Raw genomic sequence first — 20,448 nt, 5'->3', positions numbered from 1 at the left:
ATGTTAACTAGTAAAATTATTTCTTTAACAGAGACAGGACCAGCAGAAAAGAAGAAGCCCTTTGCTGCTCCGTCATCAGCCTCATCAGGATTGTTTCAGTTCGGTGTCAAATCTACTGGTAAGTCTAAATACCAGAAATGTTGTAGCATTCGTCTGTGACCTTGGTAGCTGTTTTCCATTATTATTTGTAACTTGTCCCCTCTGAATTATCTATCTTGTAACAATTGGTGATTGATATTTGTTGTATGCACTAAATTGCACTTGGGGTAGGCTGTTTGAATGAAAATGATGGGTTTATTCAGATTTTGCAGGATTCTAAACAATTCCACTTATGTTTTGTGAAGTCTGTCACATCAATGAGGCATGTCTATGTATTCACTCAGACAATTCAATGTTGATGTGCATTTAAACATACTTCACAGCCTAAAACATCCAAACAGCAATAAATATACACATGGTTGTTGATGATTTTTACCATTAAACCAACTAATGAACAAAAATAGAATCGCTGTTAAGAATAAAACCACTGAAAATATCATTTGTCCAATTTTCAGTATAAAAAAGTATGGGTCAGTGCTAAAAATTTAGTATGTCATGGTACCCTTAAAGGACCTGAGGGATAAAAGTTTTGTCCATATCAGGGAAAGTTTTAATCAAATTTTGTTTGTTTTTTCTATAGATAAGTTCTTCAAAACAATATATATTTTGTAACTAATTGCATGCCATTCATTAAATTACTAGCCAATTGGACAAAGTAACAGTTTCTGGATGTATAATAATAATGAGATACACTAATATAATATTGTGAATACATGTTGTTTAAATGTTGTGTATATTTTTTGCAGCCACTACAAATGCTTCCCCCTCTATGGCATTTGGACAGAATAAAGATAGTAAACCAACAGCGTTTGCTGCTCCATCTTTTAACTTTGGAGGTAATAATGCTGTTTAACCACAGTAAAGAAGAATTTAATATTTGTTAATTTTTTCAAAGAAGGATTATTTTAATAAAAATGTATAGAATGATTTAGTCATCGATTGCATTCATAAAACATTACTTGTGTTGTAAATTAATAAACGGGGAAAATAACTGGCATTGCTGATATTGGAAATTCAGACATTTTTGTGTGCATTTATTATTGCATTTTATTATCAATTGACAAAAATGTAATATTGATTATTGCAATTTCAGCAAAGGCTGCATGCTAACCATTCTTATAAGTTTTATTTTTACAAAATCTTCCACATCACAATAATAAAAACATTAGAATTTTAACCATTAGAATACTGGTTCATATGGATATAGGTAGATACTTAATTGGAAATAACCACAGCAATGTGCTTATACTTAGCATACTGGTGGCTGAAGTGATCTATACAGGTGGCCCCAAAGGAGTAGGTTCGATAAGGCCCTAAAATGGCCCTCTTTTTTACCTTAAATTTCAAATTAGAATTTATTGATCAATATCACAAGGAATCAAAACTTATACATTGACTATATAGGAAATAAGCCTTTTTGTTGAAAATGTACGTTCCTGCGTTCTACTGATGATGTCACAAATAGTACTCATTTTCATTTTGCTTGAAAATAATGAAAATTGGTAAATTTTGCATTGATAATTGGACAGGAAACATAGAGCGCATACGACGTCGACAAAAAAGATCTTTGAACACAATGTTTGTAATGACATTTTACATGTTTAAGTTGAATATTAAGTTTGTAGACGACTGCCCTCTATGTTTCCTGGTCCTTAATTTGGGTGAAATCCAACCAAATTTGTCAAATTTCGTCAAAATGTCTTATTTTGACCTATTTTGGATGTAAAACTCAATGCCTTAGAATGAAATTTTGACACAAATAGTTGTATTTTACTTTCTCACATGTCTTTTTGACAACTTAAACATATTTTATATTGTACCATTCATTTTTACAATCGGGGCCAGATAAGGCCCTTACTGAACTTACTCCTTTGACATATAAGGCTGTTGAGTAATGATGTTATCAAAATTTGTCTATATCATTGTTAGATGGCCATTCACAAACATATCATGCATCTGAATTCTGTCATGTTTTATAGGAGCCGCACCAACAAATTCTGCAACAGGATTTAATGCCGTCCCTCAGACAACGACTAGCTCAATATTTAATTCTACTGGATCCAGTATATCATCTGGTACAGTGTTTGGGAGTGCTGCTGCAACAGTAACATCAACTTCCACTGGTTCCTCATTTGTATTTGGAGCCAGCTCAGCTAACCCAACTACAAGTTCTACCACATTTGGGTCAACTCAACAGACGTCAAGTTTATTTAGTAATAAAAGCTCAACACCAACATTTGGTACTTCCTCTAGTATTCCAAGTTTTGGTAGTCCTATCAGTACAGTTGGTGGATTTGGCTCTACAGCTCCTGCATTTGGTTCCTCTTCAACAAATCCACAATTTGGAGCATCTCAGCCATCAGCCACCTCTGGATTTGGTGCACAGCAAACTGCAACTCCATCATTTGGAACACCCCAGACAACAGCACCAGCATTTGGAACCACTCAGACCTCCGTCCCAGCCTTTGGTGCACCTCCGTCATCTAATCCATCATTTGGTACCCCTCAGAAGCCTTCAGGACCAGTATTTGGTGCAGCACAAAACACTACATTTGGACCTCCTCCTGTTACATCAACAACTCCAGGTAAATATGTGTTAGATATTCTAAAGATCAAATAAAAAAAAATTGTGTTGAAATATAGTTTGAAATTAATATATGTGTACTCATTTTAACCTTCTCTCTGTCTGATTACTCCTGAGTCTTGCGGTTTACCTTTATCAATATTGCCTTTGAGATTATTGTCCCCTGTATGATACATTGCAGGGTTTATTGCTCCTTTTTCATGTGTTGCAGTGGACATATAAATACTGGCAGTCTGTCTGTCCAGTCTTGATGTAAGTCCGCTAGGAATTGTTTTGTTGATATCTTTACATTCCCAGTAACTTAACAATTCTAAAAATACTTCTTATGTAAATGTATGTGACGGCAAGGCTTCCAAAATTTCCTGACGACAGCCGGACATTTTACAAAGAAATATTTTTGACGGTCAATGATCAGCTGGATACTTTTAAAAATGTAACTGAGAGGATGCATAAGATATATGTGTCTAAGTAATTAGAAGTGTTATATGCAATAAAATTATTTATAACTGTTTTGTTGTCTTCATTCTAAAAATAAATAAAATATTATCCTCGGTATTGTGTCATTTTTCTGTGTATCGGGAGCCATCATTGAATCACTCAATCAGTCAGCTTCAGTACCTGACTTTTCTCATGTTTTCGTTTTTGTTTGTGTTTAAATAATCTATCTTCTCTCTGTGAGTACTCTACACTTGTTAACTTGTTAATTAAGGCCATAATATTTTAAACTGTTGATGACAACTGGCTTTAATTGTAGTACAGCTTGATACACGTGATACTTTTCTTTTTGTGTATTGATTACCTGACCACGTGACATTTACAACTGATGCGGTATTTATAGATAACATTGAGGAGGCCCAATGAAGGATATTGTTTTAAACCTTGTACTGAACAGTGATAACATTTTTCGTTGTACAATTTTCAAACCCGATTTAGAAAATAAGGAATAAATAAAAACATACTCAGTTGGTAGATAATTTAATGAATAACAACATGATATGTTATGTAAGCATGTAACAACAATAATAGCACAATGTTGACAAACACAAGCAATAAATATTACAATGAGTTCATTGAAAAGAAGCACAGATCATAGCACAAGATTACAGTTCATTTAGTCTAATTTAAGATCTAACATTCATCAGCTTGCTGAATGCATTGTTCTGATACACATGGCGGTTACGAACGGATTGCCATTTGCGGATTGCAGGAACAGGGTCGAAGTCTTTAACATCTACACCTACTAAGCTTATTCTCATAAGTTGATCTAAAGAATCAATACCCAGACTACACCTTAGCTTTGTCTTAATAATGTTCTGCCTTGAAAAACCCCTTTCGCATTCGACACTTGAAACCGGCAAAATACGTGAAATTTCCATTAGAGAAATTGCATTAGGGAACTGGTCTTTTCTTGAAATAATGGCGGTTAACAGATCGGCAAACGAATGTCCCTTGTAGTTATTGAAGATCAAATACTTAAGTATTCCCCATTCTACTTGTAGTTCTTCTTGGTTGATTAAATTGTAATGGTCCCCGAGACACCCTAACTGTTGTTCACCGTAGCGAGGAAGGTCGGCAACACTACTCGGAAAGTTCGACGGTTCAAACACAGAGAATGCTTCAAAAATTTTGTTGTCTGGAAATCGGTCGCGAATGTTATCATGAATCAATTGGGCACATTGCACGGCTCTTTTCTTAAGATGAATGTCACGGTGGTTACGTTGAAAGGTGATAGTTTTGAAGGTGTCAGATTGTTCTGTTGATTTTAGAAATTCGGTACATAATGGTCCAAATGAAGGAAGTTCGGTTAAGTACTCGGCCTCTATTGCCATAAGAAAAGAGTCAACTAGTTGTTTCACGGTGGCATAAGACAAGTCTCTTTTCTGGAGTGATTTGCTGAGCTGATTTATTTTACCAAACAGGTCGGATAAAAAGTAGAGCATGAAAAAGAACTTGTATGTTGTCATACTGTTGTGTAGAGAATTAGCCACGATGTCGGTGTCAGTCTGGTCGCCTAACATGTTTACTATGGAAACAACAGAACGGCGGAGATTGTCTAAAGCATTTCCCATAGAAAGCCAGCGGACTTTGTGAATGTCAAGCGGATTTAACAACGGATCATCTATTATGAGTTGCCATGATCGTAGTTCAGCAAGGTTTGTGGGTGAACGTTTGTAGTACGAATATACAGTGCTTACAATGCTTTCTAAAAATTTAATGTCCGGAATTTCTTTTGCCGTGTCGACACAGGCTAATGCTAGGCGGTGAGCTACGCAATGAACCTCTACTAAGTGTGGAGAAGTGTCTTTTAAAAGCTGAGATACACCTCCGTGCTTTCCTATCATAACCGACGCACCGTCAGACCCCATGCCGAATATTTTAGACAAGTCTACACCAAATGACTTCAAATAGGCAATTATATGTGCAGTAATTGACACGGCGGTACCAGAAGACAAGTTCAAAAGTTTTGTATAACTAATTTTCAGTTCACCAGCTTTGAGGTATGATAAGTACAAGATTAAATGTTTTTGCGTAGCCAGATCAGTTGACTCGTCGATCATAATTCCCACGGCGGGACTTAACTTTACATCGGACATCACCTCTTGCTCTATACTATCGGATATTATCTGAATAAATTCGGAACAGGCATTGTTCTCTTGGTATAATTTAGAAGTGATCACGGCACCATTAGATTTATTTAAATCATTTAATGACTGAAATTTGTCCATTGGTAAGTTTTCTTTAGCAATAAAGTAAGCATTACGGAACAAGGTGCACATAGCGTTGTCAGTCTTTTCATGAACTTTCTCAAATACTGATACGATTGGATTACTTTTTGAAGCTGTCTCTAATTTAAGAGCTTGAACGTGGTCATTGCTATTAGCATGTTCTACAACGGCTGACTTTCGAAAATTTGTCGAACCAGGCTTTACAAAGTTATTTTTCAGTTTATGTTTTTGACAAATGTCACAAAACATGGCATTTAGCATACTGTCAAATCTTAACCATAAAAACAGTTGTAACCATTTTTGACTAAAGCTTCTAGCATTTTTAGCAGATTTCGAATTTTGATCGGAATCGTCACGTTTACGTTTGCCCATGATGGCAGATTTATAAAGTTCTATTTCAGACGAAGTCTTTATAAGAGTCAGAGATTGTCATGATTGGATATTATTCTTTATGATTTTAATTGTAAAAACATTTTTTTAATATGAAAACAAGAATAGAGAACGCCCCTCTTATTCATTGGACAAGTCAGCTTGGTATACACAAGCGAAGCTTTTCTTGGTGTTTTTACGATATATTTCAATTAATTTTCCCCTTTATAGTACCCCAGTATTTAACACGATGTACAGTGTCAAATAAATAATATATATCTGATATCATAATTATTCATTTATAAATATACTTATTTGAAGAATAACTTTTAAATATCAGGAAACTTCGTTAAACTGAATGCTCATTTAAAATAATATCTATAAAGCGTAATTAAATAGGATGTTGTTCCGTACACGCTTACATATTTGACCTCGTTACCTGATCACCTGTATGTACATTGTTATGCATCATTAGTTCTATTGATAAAGACAAGCTAAGGACACCTCATCAAAGGTAACAAACCTGTAATCAGTGAATGATTTATGGCTTCAATATAACTTATTGAAGGGATAATTGTTTGACAGCTTGTTGTTATTTAAATAAAAGAAAACGTGTTTTTTCTACTTTTTATTGATGTACACAAGCTAAAGACCAAGCCGTACATTTATGTATCCAGAGAATTAGACTAACTGAGACACTTCAAATAATCTTAAATTTGCTGCATCTGTTGTAATAAACCCAATTATGACCGAAATATCTTTGTGAAATAGTATGCCCAAGCGGACATGTCCAAAGCCCCAAACGGACATTTTTAATGATCGATAGTTGGTCAAAATTGAAATGACCGTTTTATGAAAAATGCCTTGAATAACAAAAAGTGGCAAACCAATTCTATATGACCGTTTGAGGCTGAGAGCAGCCGGACTTTTCATGAAAGTTTCGGACATGACCGGAATATATGACCGTTTTGGAAGCCTTGTGTGACGGATGTTGATAGAGAGAAAAAAGGAGAGGGTGGAATTGTTGTTAAAAAAATGGATAAAACATTAACCCTTTCACCGATTGCTGCCCAGACAGAAGCTTCTCTGAGACGATGGCTTCCCTGGCTACTTTTACTTTTAATTTTTTCTTCATAAAATATTCAAATTTTCAAATTTTCATCATTATCTATGTGAAATTCTCAAAATTCTGCTCTAAGACCCCAATCGTAATTTTTTAACCCAAAACGGCAAAATTTTGAAAAATTTTATGAGGCTGTACAAATTCCTCACACTAAACGATGTCCATTCCAAGTGTTTTGTATATAAAACGACATTTTATGTCAAAAAAGTATACTAGTTTGGCTTCAATTCTTCCATATTCTTTAAAAAAAAATGTTCCCTCATTTCAAATTCTCGTAAATTCCGTAAATTTAGTCTGATTTTGACACGGTTTTCAACAAACGGAAGCGTCATGTTTACACTTTCATCCGGGTATTCATCAAAGAAAGATAACTCATGTTTGCACTGTTTTGAGCGGGAAATATAAAAGAGGTATTCCGATCCCGGTAAAACGGGACTCATCGTCAGCTGTCTGAAGCGTGAATCCCGGTAAACCGGGACTCATCGGCGAAAGGGTTAAAATGACATTAATTATATTTACTGTAACAATATGTAGCTTGTTAAAATGCATTCATTTAAAACATTTTCAGGTGGTTTTAATTTTAATGCTGCACCAAGCTTTAATTTTGGGCAGAGTTCCAATACACCACAACAGCCAGCTGCCCCTTCTGCTGGTATCTTTCAGTTTGGTGGACCAAAACAGGTATATATTTATGTCTTATACAATTGTCCTTTTGTCAGTCTCAGAAAAATTGGCATTTCATTAGATATCTAGACGAATTGTTATCTGCTACTTCAAAATCCAAGATGGAGGAAAAACCATAGTCACCTTAAGATTTTGTGAGAAAAGAATACAGTCACCTGACATATTTGAGTCCCATTCATATTCAATTTAAATACATTTTACTTGAAAAATTAACTGACTATTAGAGACTTTGATAATAGTTTTAAAGAGGAATGACTGCAAGGTATTCATTTTAAGCTGTTTTGAGGAAAAGATTATAATTCTCATTATGATATTTTCTTCAGGCTGAGGCTCCACAGCAGCCAACAGTGCCCTCAGGTGGGTTTAATTTTGGACAGGCTGCTAGCACACCTGGAGGGGCGCCTTATAGCTTCAGTGCTGCACCCACCCCAGCTGCAACACCATCTTTTGGAGCAGGATTTGGACAACCTTCAACACCACAACAGTCTGGCACAGGAATGTTTAATATAGGGTAGGTCTCACTTTTACGATTTTGAGTGGAGGTTGGGTGACATAAGTAAATCTTTCTATAGTAAAGTTATATGATAAGTTGACCATCAATAGAAAAAATAATCTTTGGTTATTGAGAAAATGTTGACCTATGAAATTTTAATTCATAAATTTATGAATACAAGTCATAATTGACATTATAAATTCAGAACTTGCAGTAAATCTTATGATCTATTCAGTTGATAAATAGACTAGTGTTTCCTTTAGACTTTGTCAAATTGAACCTGTATTATGTAGCATTATACATGCCTTCAACTGTAACTAGTGGTCATTTTGACTCAGACTTTTAAGATTTCTTTTGAGAATAAAGAAAAATTCTATATCAAAATTCTCCAAAACATTGATTTAACCAGCTTATGTTAAAGACTAATGACAGACATAATCAACTGAATTTATACCATATATGCAGCATGTTCCCCTTGCACCTGCTTATGATAAGTAGCAATGATATATTAATAGACAAACAAATATTTATATTTTGCAGAGCTGGAAGCACAGATAACAGAAAAATTAAGAAAGCTGTTAGGAAAATCAGAAGATGAGTTACAAGAATGTAATGGCCATTGTTCTGGGCCTGTGAACTTTTTATTAACATTCCATGAGTATTGTTACAACATAAAAAATGTCAAGAAAATGTTGTGTCATAGTTTCCATTGTCTATTGTTTAAATTTTTAAAGTTTACCAGAAATTATTGAAGCCCAATCTCTTTTCAGCATCTTTTCAAGAATATCATTGCATCTTTAAATAAACGAATTTTACTTGGGAGGGACTGCTACAAACATTTTTAAATTCTCATGTTTTGAATCTTTTAATTATTGATATGTCATGAAATCTTTTTATCCTTTTCAAAGTTGAAGTGTTATTTGTACACAAAGAAGTTAATATAAAAAGACACTTGCATGTGTAATCTTTTTATAAAAAATGCCAGTACATGATATTGGTGTTTTCAATGGTGTAGCAAAGAGTTGTGAAGTATCAGTACTCTGTAGTTTAGCAGTCATATGATTCAAACTTCAATCTGTGTTTGTTGAGGTTGGGTTTTTTTTTAAACAAAACTGTCTATTTGTGTACACAAGCTGATATAGGGAATTTACTATTTAAACAACAAAAGTGTAATGGTAAAAAATCTAGTTGTCTTTTTATGTTTTTTTTCCCATGTGAAATGGTATAATGAAGATAGATTTAGATATATCACTGTTTTTTTCCCATGTGAAATGGTATAATGAAGATAGATTTAGATATATCACTGTTTTTTCCCATGTGAAATGGTATAATGAAGATAGATTTAGATATAGCAACTTGAAGTAAGTGATACTTTTTTCCCAGATTAAGAACTTTATATTGCTGTTATGCTTATTTTTATGTTGAAAGCCAAAAACAAAATATATCTTGAAATGTGATATACTTGTAGGTACTTTTTAATGTAAATCTATCTAAGTAGACATAAATTGGTATGTTATTTGTACATATATATTCATTATATTGAGTTGCCACCCACAATTTGTCTTAAAAATAACATCTGGGCATTGGAATTGTAGGCATTGCCAACAGTCATTGTGTAATACTTATTGTTAACTTTTTTCCCTCTATATTCAATATGTATATTGTAGATATATGTCTGTAAGCATCATGTTCTTTTTTTTCATTGATCATGATTTGAAGCCTTTTGTAAGATTTCACTGAACCGGAGAAAATATTTTGATGCATAAATGAAAATTTAGCCTTTCTGTTGTGTTCAGTGAATCTTTCAGGTTAATAGTAAATTTGTATATACAATAAAAAGACAATTTTGCAGGAGTTTGTACTGAGTTTTGAAAATCTGTCTTTCGTCTGCTTGTTAAAGTAGTTAGATGTTCAAAGGGCAAATTTGACTGGACCAGTGCTGTTTATAAACTGTTTTCTAATTGGTGCTATATTTTCATGTCATGAATTTTTAATGGCAAATTTTTATCATTCCTAATTTGCATAATGTTTAGTATGCATTCATGTTATCCTGCAGAATCTGTCAACTTTGGGTACCAGAAGTGTCTTATTTTATGTTGAATATTTCTGTCTGTATTGGTATCCAAAGTATTGTATCATTTTGTGTCAGTTTACCTCTTATCATTTAACATTTTCTGCTTTCTCTTCATGTTATCATCTCATTTAAACAGAACAGTTGAGAAATGACATTTTGACAATATGTAAATACATTATTGTATTGTAAATACTGTTTTAAAAAAGTGCAAAAACTAATATCATAGTATTATAAAAGTTCAAATATGTTCAGAGTTTGAAGGAAAATGGTTTTATACAGAAGTCTCTTTCCACCCGAATTCAAATGATAACTTCAGAAGGGAAATTGTAAGTGATTGTATGGGACTTTTGTATAATGTTCATTTGACAGTCAAAACATAGGAAGGCTTGTTTATAATTTAATAAGACTGAGAAAATATTACATAAATGTGTTCCCATTGTCTTTCTGTAGCTGACCATCGGTGAATGGCAGTACTTAAACTAACTTTAAAGATTATATGATTGTGTACTTGTCTATTCTTTACTATTGTGGAAATGATTTCTAGAGGAGGTACTTTTTTTATTGCTGTTATACAACTTTTTTTTCTCTATCTTCCTCTACTGTAATTTTTGTTTTCTTTTTTTCTTCCAATTTGATTTTAACTCTTATTTTCTTTTTGAAACATCCTTATCTGTTGCATTTCACAATTGATATTTAAAAAATCATATAAGTAAATCATATACACTTTAAAGTTAGGTAATTGATTTGAAAATACTATTTTTTTTACATTCAGATTGTAGCCCTGCTGTTGTGTGGTCAAGTTTAAGTTTTAAAACTGGTTTTGTTGTATAGGAACGTTGGTGGAGATTAAAATTTTAATATTCTGAATATTGAAGAATAAAGGGAAAAGAAATGAAGAAATTTAGGTTTTACACTTTTTGGTTTATTGTTGGTGCAAACATTAAGAAATTTAGGTTTTACAATTTTTGGTGTATAGTTGGTGCAAACATTTCTAAGTTCATAAGGTTGTATGTTTTGTATACTGTAGTAAAGGAATAGAATTTCCGATAGATTTATTGTAAGATGACTGAAGCAGAACAGCAGGGTGTAACGAGTCATCAATCTGTGATGCATTTTTTGATTCCTATTGTGCTCATGTTATTGTTGTTATGCAGGATTTCACAGATGTTAAAATGAGACCAAGGTCTCGAAAAAAATCCTGGCTCAATGATCAAGTGGAGGATTTGAATATTCAATGTGATTCATTTGAAGTTAGGGCAGTATTTAGGTATTTAGTTCTATAAGGCTATAAGAATTGAAAAAGTTTATGAGATATTTGTTAAAAGGATTTTTACTCTTATTTTAATATTGTTTTGACCACTGCATTTCTCTTGAAACTTCAGACATTTTTATAAAAATATTTATGTAGATAATGTGACGTTTTTGCATTTTCAAACAACCGTGTAGATATAAATTAAAAAAAATAAGAAAACAATTCTCATTTTGGCTTCAAAAGTTGGCTGTTCAAAGACTTTACAAAAATAATCACTATCCTCCGATCATGAAATATAGTTTTATTTTGCATTGAATATTTTCAAAACCTTCACATTGTTTATTAAGCCAGGATAATATTTTTGTGGCCAAAAAAAAAGCCACTTTTGTTATTTGGTATCTAAATTTTTTGTATTTTTGAAAATGATTCGGACAAAAGAGAGAAAGTTAGGGAGAGAGTGAGAGTGATTTATTTATTAGACAATCTGTGAAGTTCTGTAAAGTCTTATGACTTATTTGCTTGTGTGAGCAAGTCCACTGTGAGGGTGAAAATAGCAATTCAATATTAAATATTGAAGTACATGATGGCTTGTTATTTTGTATGCAGCCACACAATTCACACAAATCATTACTTTGCCAACCCTAAATAATTTGATCCAATGATTAGTAGATAAGAAGATGTGGTATGAGTGCCAATGAGACAACTCTCCACACAAGTCACAATTTATAAAAGAAAAACCATTATTGGTCAAGGTATGGCCTTCGACACTGAGCGTTGGCTCACACCAACCAGTAAGCTTTGAAGGGCCTAAAAATGACTAGTGTAAAACCATCAGTCTAATCTATATAAAAAACGAGAAACACTTATGAAATACATCAACAAACAACAACTACTGAGCTTCAGGTTCTTGACTTAGGGCAGGTGCAGGTCTGTTAACATTTAAAAAAGATCTAATGGGCTCAATTCTTATTGAAACTCATAAAATTGCTGCTTAATATGTCTGTTTGGACTGGTAGGTTTTGACAACATCATTAACCCACTAGGTCCATTGGGTACTGCCAACTGCATATTTTGCATCTTCTTTATCCATTATTGAGACATTTTCAATTTTCATTATCTCCATTGAAACATTAGTCTAATTTGAACCAAACTTTGAAGAGACAATATATGGTTGTGTTCACTTCATACACTTCCATGGTCAAAATTGCAAGGTTAATAAACATAGTTTTAATACATGGTATAATATCTTCAAAGAAATTTCTCCAAAACTTCACATGTATCCATATCAAATTCATGTTATTCAAGGCTGTTTCTTTGCAAAATTTCTGAAAATCTGTAGCCAGACATACAAAACCAAAATTTGATCCCAATAGAGGTGTGCATCACCTGAGTCAACAGACAACTTGAAACTTATTTAATTCAAAGTGCCTCCACAAACTGAGTATTAATACTTTTAAAAGTTGTTCCTTTATGAGATTTCCATATTTTGTTCTGAATTGCTTAAAACATGACTTGTAGCTGATGATAAATTTTCAAAAAAGCTTCCATCTGATACTACAAGGTGAAAATGTTTTTGAAACTAGTATAGATTGATGATCTGGAAACCCTTTTGTCTACTAACAATCCTGATTCATTGTTGACTAACTGGTGAATAATTCTTATTAAAACCATATGGAAAATCCCATTTATGTGACATGTTTTGACATTTTGGTTTTGTATGTCTGGCTACAGATTTTCAGAAATTTTGCAAAGAAACAGCCTTGAATAACATGAATTTGATATGGATACATGTGAAGTTTTGGAGAAATTATATTATAGAAGATATTATACCATGTATTAAAACTATGTTTATTAACCTTGCAATTTTGACCATGGAAGTGAACGAAGTTAACACAACTTTTAAAAGTAATGCTCAGTTGTTGGAGGCACTTTGAATTAGATTAGTTTCAAATTGTCTGTTGACTCAGGTGATGCACACCTCTATTGGGATCAAATTTTGGTAATTTGATGATGGTAGTGCCTTTCAAGAGTTGTGTTGGGTTACTCCATTTTTTTTTGTAAATTCAAAAAATTCAAAGAAAAAAAGACAAATGAAACCTAAAGACTTCAAATTTCATGAAAGTGTTAGTATAAAGAATATGTGGAAGATGGAATTGGTTTATTTAAATTTTTTACCCAAACATTCAAGACCGCTGCAAGTTACAACTGTGAAAAAAATCTTAATTCACCATCAATAAAATCAAGAATTGAATTGGGGAATGTGTTAAAGAGCAGAAAACAGCCTAAGGTCACCAATGGTTCTTCAATGCAGCTAGAAACTTTCGCACCTGTAGGCGTTCTTAAGCTGGTCCTAAAACAAAAATGTATACTTGACGTGTTCAGTGATAATGGACGTGATACTTAACTCCGAATTATACACAAGACTAACAAAGGCCAGAGGCTTTTGACTTGGGACAGGTGCAAAAATGTGGTGGGGTTAAACATGTTTTTTGAGATCCCATCCTTCCCCTATACCTCTAGCCTATGTAGAAAAAAAAACCACAACAAATCGCACAGTAAAACTCAGTTAAAAAAAGTCAGCTTTCGATGTCAGATAATAGGTAACAAAAGAAACTAAACAAAATGACTGATACATTAATTAACAAAGGACTACTAGCAGTTACTGACATGCCAGCTACAGACCTCAACTAAACTGATTGTCTTCATCATGTGAATATCAAGTACAATCCCTCCCGTTAGGGGTTTAGTATTACACCATCATTAAATATATGAGAAGAAAATAACTTGTATCATGCCACCAACTAGTATTAGAATAAATGTGCTTATTTCCGATGCAAAGACCTTATAAGTGAATCAATAGTTAGAGCCAAAATATACATTGAAGACTTACTGGCGACCTTTTGTTGTTGTCTGTTCTATGGTCATGTTGTCTCTTTGACGCATTCCCCATTTTCAATTTTAATCTTGAAACTTGTTTTATGAGTACATATTTATTCATCATGCCGGCTGGTTTACCTACATTTTTTTTTCGATATACAAGAAAGAAGATGTAATATGACTGGCAATGAGAAAACTATCCAACAAAGTTCAAATGAAGTGGATGAAAGCAATCATAGACAAATCATAATGCCTTCAACATTGAAAAAAGTCTGCTTAAGCTTAAACAGACCCTGACATAAAAAAAATATAAAATAACTATATTGAGAAAACTATCACTAAACAAATATGATAGATATGAACCAACTTAATATTTATTATATTTTGAAAGTTCTTTTACTTTTCTCCTGGTTCATGATATTTTTGCCTAAAACCATGAGGGTATATAGTTTCCATTGCAATGACTTCAAAATAAAAATACTTGTATAAATCACAACCAATCTATGAGAAAGGAATAGTTAAAGTTTAAATTCAAATCATTCAGGATTCTACTTCGTCAAAATTATCTCCCCATTGCGCCAGTTCATTTTCACAATCGTAGAAATGGAAGCCATTGTAGGGATGACGCGCTGCCAATTTTGCTCTTGAAAATCGATAAATTTATCCACATAGCACTATTACGATGCTTATTTGTCAGTTGTATTTTAAAAGACAGATGTATCTTTTAGCTAATGAGCATCAGTTAATGATCTTGTCTGCATTTATTCAACTTAAAACTGTTGTCTGATCGGTTGTCAGGTGGAATTTTCGAAAATTCTTAAATATTTAAAAAAATATTTCGTGGAAGGGCAGACTAAAATTTTTTCAGTGGTTGAAGAGCCCATGTTAGCGGGATTCCAACCCTCCCCCTAACCTGGGACAGTGGTATACCTGTACAACATAAGAGCGAACTATAAAAATCAGTTGAAAAAGGCTTAACTCATCAGATGGATTATGCGTTTTCTTCATCCAACTTCATAGATACCCATGTCGTCGACTTGATATGTAATTGTTCTGCATTACTATGTTATAGATACATTGATAACTTATGCAAACGACGATCTTGCGAATCCCAACTCATCATCACCATTCATGATATTGCTTCGAAATTAAAAAGTAACAGCCAGGTAGATATCATCCTACTAGATTTTGCTAAAGCGTTTGATAAGGTGCCACACCATCGCCTACTACATAAACTTGAGTACTACGGAGTAAACCCTAAAGCAAACAGGTGGATAAGATCATTCTTGCAAAACAGAATGCAAAGCGTTATCCTAGAAGGAGCTGTCTCTGAACAAGTACCAGTACTCTCTGGTGTTCCTCAAGGAACAGTTCTTGGACCGCTACTGTTCCTGGCCTACATAAACGACATGCCAGAAACAGCAACATCATCAGAGACCAAACTTTTTGCAGACGACAGCCTCCTCTATCGGACTATCAGTAACCAAGCAGAAAGTGACCTACTACAGAAAGATCTGACATCATTAGAGGAATGGGAAGATAAGTGGCAAATGAGCTTCAATGCAAAAAAATGCATTGTAATTAGAATACAACCCAAGAACCGTCCGGTAATACCAACCAATTACAAATTACACGGACACACACTGGACACCGTTGAAGCTAGTAAGTACCTGGGAGTTACTATCAGCAACAATTTAACCTGGGACAGACACATCGACAACATAGTGGGAAAAGGAAACAAAACACTAGGCTTCATACGACGTAACTTAAAGGATTGTACTAAACCGGTCAAAGCAGCAGCATATTCAACAATAGTAAGACCTTCAGTTGAGTATGCTTGCACAGTATGGGATCCTACGAAACAGGCTAAAATAAAAGCAATCGAACAAGTACAGAAAAGAGCAGCTAGATTTGTAAACAACAACTACACAGACCGCACACCTGGCTGTGTAACAAAAATGGTAACATCTTTAAAATGGGAAAGCCTCGAAGACCTCAGGAAACAAAATAGGCTATGCATGCTGTTCAAAATCCAACATGATCTGATAGACATAGATAGGCACCAATATCTGATACCAAACGATAGCCGGACCAGAGGTAAAAACCGCTTCTTCCAAGAAAGGGCCACAACAGACGCCTTCGGACAATCATTTTTTCCAAGGACCATTAGAGACTGGAACCAACTTCCAACATCAGCAACATCAGCTGACACAGTTGATGGATTCAGAGCTGCCCTGAAGGCATGCTCTGCTAAAATTTAGACAGTAACATCCTGTAAATAGTTTTAATTGTATATTTATAGAGAACGTTTTATCCTGTAAATAGCCAAGAGAAAACTTTCTGTGTTGTCCGACATTGCGTTAGTTTTCGCGGAACCTCATACATTCAAAATTTGAATTCGGTTCCTTACCTGGAAGAAGAAGAAGAAGAAGAAGAAATGTGTTTTTTTTTAAATAAAACACTTCGTAATTGAAAAGAAAATTGTCATTTTATTTGTTTCTATTAACTTTTAAAATTTTTGTTACTTAGTAAACATTACAGTAAGCATTTATCGCCTTCTCTAACAAAGAGCTTCGATTCTTTTGTTCTGTTCAACTGGGTTTCCGCCTGAAATGTTGACCAAATGAGATTGATATAACAAAATATCGGGACCTTAGTTTTTTTGGTGTTTTTTTTTTTACAGCATATTTGTTTTACATAAGGAACATTGTCTATCTGCAAGTTTTTAATCGTGAAATGTAACATGTACATTTTTTTGTTGTTAATAAAATAAAATAGAGAAAATACATTGCAATTATAACAAACAAAGGATATGCCACAAAAACACGGAAGTTAGAAAATTTAAAACATGAATTCCGAATGTTTTACTTCCTAAATATTTTGCGACAAAGAAAGCATCGGGAAATGATAAAATGTAGAAAGGAAACGGAAACGGGAAGAAATGCAACAAAAGGAGAATGTGCAAATGTATAAATATGCAAAAAAATAGTAAAATACGAATTCAAAATCTAACTTATATTAAAAATAAATCTGTGTTAATTTGGACATTAATGTATCGAACTGTATGCGAACTGCCGAAAGGAAACTTATCAATTATGGCCTGGAAAGACTGACAACTCCTGTAAATGAAGATTCATTGGTTTTTTTTTATCTCATGATACCACCACTTTGAGTTTCATTAGTAAAACTATTTTTTTTCAGACAAACTGAAATCGGTTACCAAATTCACAACAGTAAATTGACCTCATCATTAATATGTTTGAACGCCTGAAACTTTCTTAGAAATCGTCGAAATAGCCTTATTTTGAGGAACGTCGATGCGTGATTTTTTTTTTATCAGTTGTAAGTGGCTTTGAACTAGCTGTACTAGTTAACATAAGCAACTGCGAGTACTCTCAGTTGTGTGCTAAGTGTCTTTTTATTGTTGGGATGTACAAGTTCCTGGCCACGTCCACTCTGTTTAGTATTTGTATTTGTATCCATCTGATGAGTTAAGCCTATTCAACTGATTTGTATAGTTCGTTCTTATGTTGTACTGTTATACCACTGTCCCAGGTTAGGGGAGGTCGGGATCCCGCTAGCATGTTTAACCCTGCCACATTCTGTATGTTTGTGCAAGTCCCAAGTCATGAGCCTGTAATTCAGTGGTTGTCGTTTGTTTTTGTGTTACATATTTGTTTTTCATTTTTTGTACATAAATTAGGCCGCTAATTTTCCCGTTTAAATTGTTTTACATTGTCATTTCGGGGCCTTTTATAGCTGATTATGTGGTATGGGCTTTGCTCATTGTTGAAGGCCGTATGGCGACCTATAGTTGTTAACTGCTGTGTCATTTGGTCTCTTGTGGAGAGATGTCTCAATGACAATCATACCACATCTTTTTTTTTATATAGACTTGGATTTTCATCCCTCAACAAAAAAGACGCAAATTACAGCTACTAATAGCTGGTTCAAAGACAACAACAACTAATGAGAACAGTATTTATCTAAGATTGAAATATAAACTGTTTTAGAAAGAGAATTTTATAACACCGACCAAACAAAAAGGTCGCCATACATTAGCAACTGTTAAATGTGTTATGAACTTTCATTGAAGTACAGGGAAAATGAAATCGACCACTGAAAGCAGATAGTCAACTTTGAAACAACCAATAGGCCATGGCCACGATACATAAAGGTAAGTCTAATATATACATCTGATTTTGTTATAAGGTTTTCCCAATTTTTGTTTTTCACTGCCATTTCTGATTAAGGCCAATGCTGTTATCAGTCTAAATGTGACTTTATTTTTTTAGTCTTTAGTAAATATTGAGTCTTATGTTATGTGTTTAAAGATTATGTCTTAACTTTTAAAGGCAATGTTATGAAAATTATACACATTGCTTTAATATGACGACAATGAAAGTTTTTAACGACCTTGACTGGCTATAAAGCCATTGTCTTGCACGGTCGGATTTGCTTATTGCCACAAAGCAGATCAAGTTTGAATTTTGGTGGCGTCACTTTATCTTCTAGAGTTTATATTCCCCTTTCATTTGTTTTATTATAGAAACGGAAAAAAAATCGTTTTCATTTCTCTAACTTAAACACAATGATTTTTTTTCTTCTTCAGATATTGTCTGAGATTCGTCCCGAAATTGGTTTCCGCTTTTCTATCAAGTTTGCCTCAACAAAATGTTATGAAACTTATACACATCGCGTATTACCACAAAACAGGTATCACATTTGAATTTTGTCGGTGCACTTAAATTACCGTTAAAAAATGAAAAATGATGAACTTTTCGTTTCCGTTCTTTATCTTTAGTTTGCCAAATGTAATGCAACTTTAATATGTACTAATGAATGCTTTTCTCTTTATCTTCAAATATTGAGTTAACTCTGGGAACAGCAGTGGCGGATCCAGGGGAAGGGGGGGGGGGGGGGTCCGGGGATTGGAACCCCCCTTTTCTTTGGACAATCAATGCATTTGAATGGGGACATGTGGTTGGAACCCCCCCTTTTTTGTCCTGGGTTGGGACCCCCTTTTAAAATGGCTGGATCCGCCCCTGAACAGTATGTCTAATATATGTTTCTGGTTAACTTCAGCTATTTGTTACTTTCTTTTGAGGTAGAGTCTGAGATATTATTGCCAAAATGTTTGGTTATGTGCTTTTCTTGTTCTAGAACAGTATAGCAAACGATGGCCATTCATACAGCAAGCCTCAGTACTATTTGTAATTCGTTTTTTATCATTCTGTCACAAGTTGCATTTCATTTGGATGATGATCCCACAAGCTACACAAGTATTCAGGAGAATTAACCTTATGACTACGTTGATCAGGTTTATCGGACCGTACAACAAATAGATCAATTTTCATTAAAAAAAAACCCAAACAACTAGCCACCATACACGGCAAGTCAAACTATAAATTTAAAATGAACTTTAATTTACAAAATTCCTTAGAGGGACTAGTACAATTAGTATATATATGTCTCTGATTTATCCAGAAATACCGAATAGAGTTAAGATGTTGAAACCACAGGCATACTGTTACTGTTACTGTTACTGGTATGTTCCTCCTATCTAAGGAGCACTCCCGAAGGATAAGAATATGAATATTTACATGTATATGAATATTTACAGGGACCTGTTAGTAGCACCATTACCCATATATAAAAATCATCACTCTATACACAAGTTTTATGCCCTGATTACTAACGACACATTCTCAATATATACAATGTCTTTCACTTTAGATTGTCATTCTGATGTTAAGCATAATGCTCTTGTATATTTGATAAATTTGCAATCCAAACAAGCCTTGGTCTGATTTAATAAAGTTCGTTTTATATGAAGACTGTAACATAATGTTCTTGTAATAGCTTCAATATCTTTACAGATTGATTTCTTCAGTTTGAATAGTTCTTTAAACTTTGTTGCTGATGGATTAAGAATAAATAGTACAAGCAATCCTTGTTCCTCTACTCTGTTGAATGTTCCAACTGGTGTGTTGTTCTTCATGTAGGATTTAAGAACCGACAAATGTTTATCTCTCTCTATCTTTAATGCAGTACATGTTATCAGAAAGTGGTGGGTATCTTCACGGCTAGTTTCACATAGCAGGCACTTGTCACTTTCTCGACCTCTTGTGAATTTTTCTCTGTCTGATTGTAATGTGTAAGTTCTT

At 33.8% G+C, this 20,448-nt stretch overlaps 2 protein-coding genes across 3 annotated transcripts in view; one reads left to right on the top strand and one right to left on the bottom strand.

The window, feature by feature from the left end:
- The window catches only part of LOC139525923 (nuclear pore complex protein Nup153-like), a 54,507-nt gene extending 42,522 nt beyond the window's left edge, over positions 1 to 11,985 (top strand). For both annotated transcript variants that reach the window (XM_071321132.1, XM_071321138.1), the window contains 6 exons: positions 32 to 118; positions 846 to 935; positions 2,079 to 2,684; positions 7,470 to 7,582; positions 7,909 to 8,096; positions 8,619 to 11,985. In XM_071321132.1, the coding sequence (XP_071177233.1) occupies positions 32 to 118; positions 846 to 935; positions 2,079 to 2,684; positions 7,470 to 7,582; positions 7,909 to 8,096; positions 8,619 to 8,676 (1,142 nt within the window). In that variant the 3' untranslated portion in view covers positions 8,677 to 11,985. The remainder of the gene's footprint in view (positions 1 to 31; positions 119 to 845; positions 936 to 2,078; positions 2,685 to 7,469; positions 7,583 to 7,908; positions 8,097 to 8,618) is intronic.
- Positions 3,022 to 6,757, bottom strand: LOC139525954 (zinc finger protein 862-like). Its single transcript, XM_071321152.1, has one exon. The coding sequence runs from the start codon at positions 5,779 to 5,781 to the stop codon at positions 3,805 to 3,807; it is 1,977 nt and encodes a 658-aa protein (XP_071177253.1). The 5' UTR covers positions 5,782 to 6,757; the 3' UTR covers positions 3,022 to 3,804.
- Positions 11,986 to 20,448: the final 8,463 nt, after the last annotated feature.

The sequence above is a fragment of the Mytilus edulis genome, chromosome 1, assembly GCF_963676685.1.
Source record: "Mytilus edulis chromosome 1, xbMytEdul2.2, whole genome shotgun sequence".
Lineage (NCBI taxonomy): Eukaryota > Metazoa > Mollusca > Bivalvia > Mytilida > Mytilidae > Mytilus > Mytilus edulis.
The sequence above is the reverse complement of the archived record's forward strand: the minus strand, read 5'-3'. Positions and strand labels throughout refer to the sequence as shown.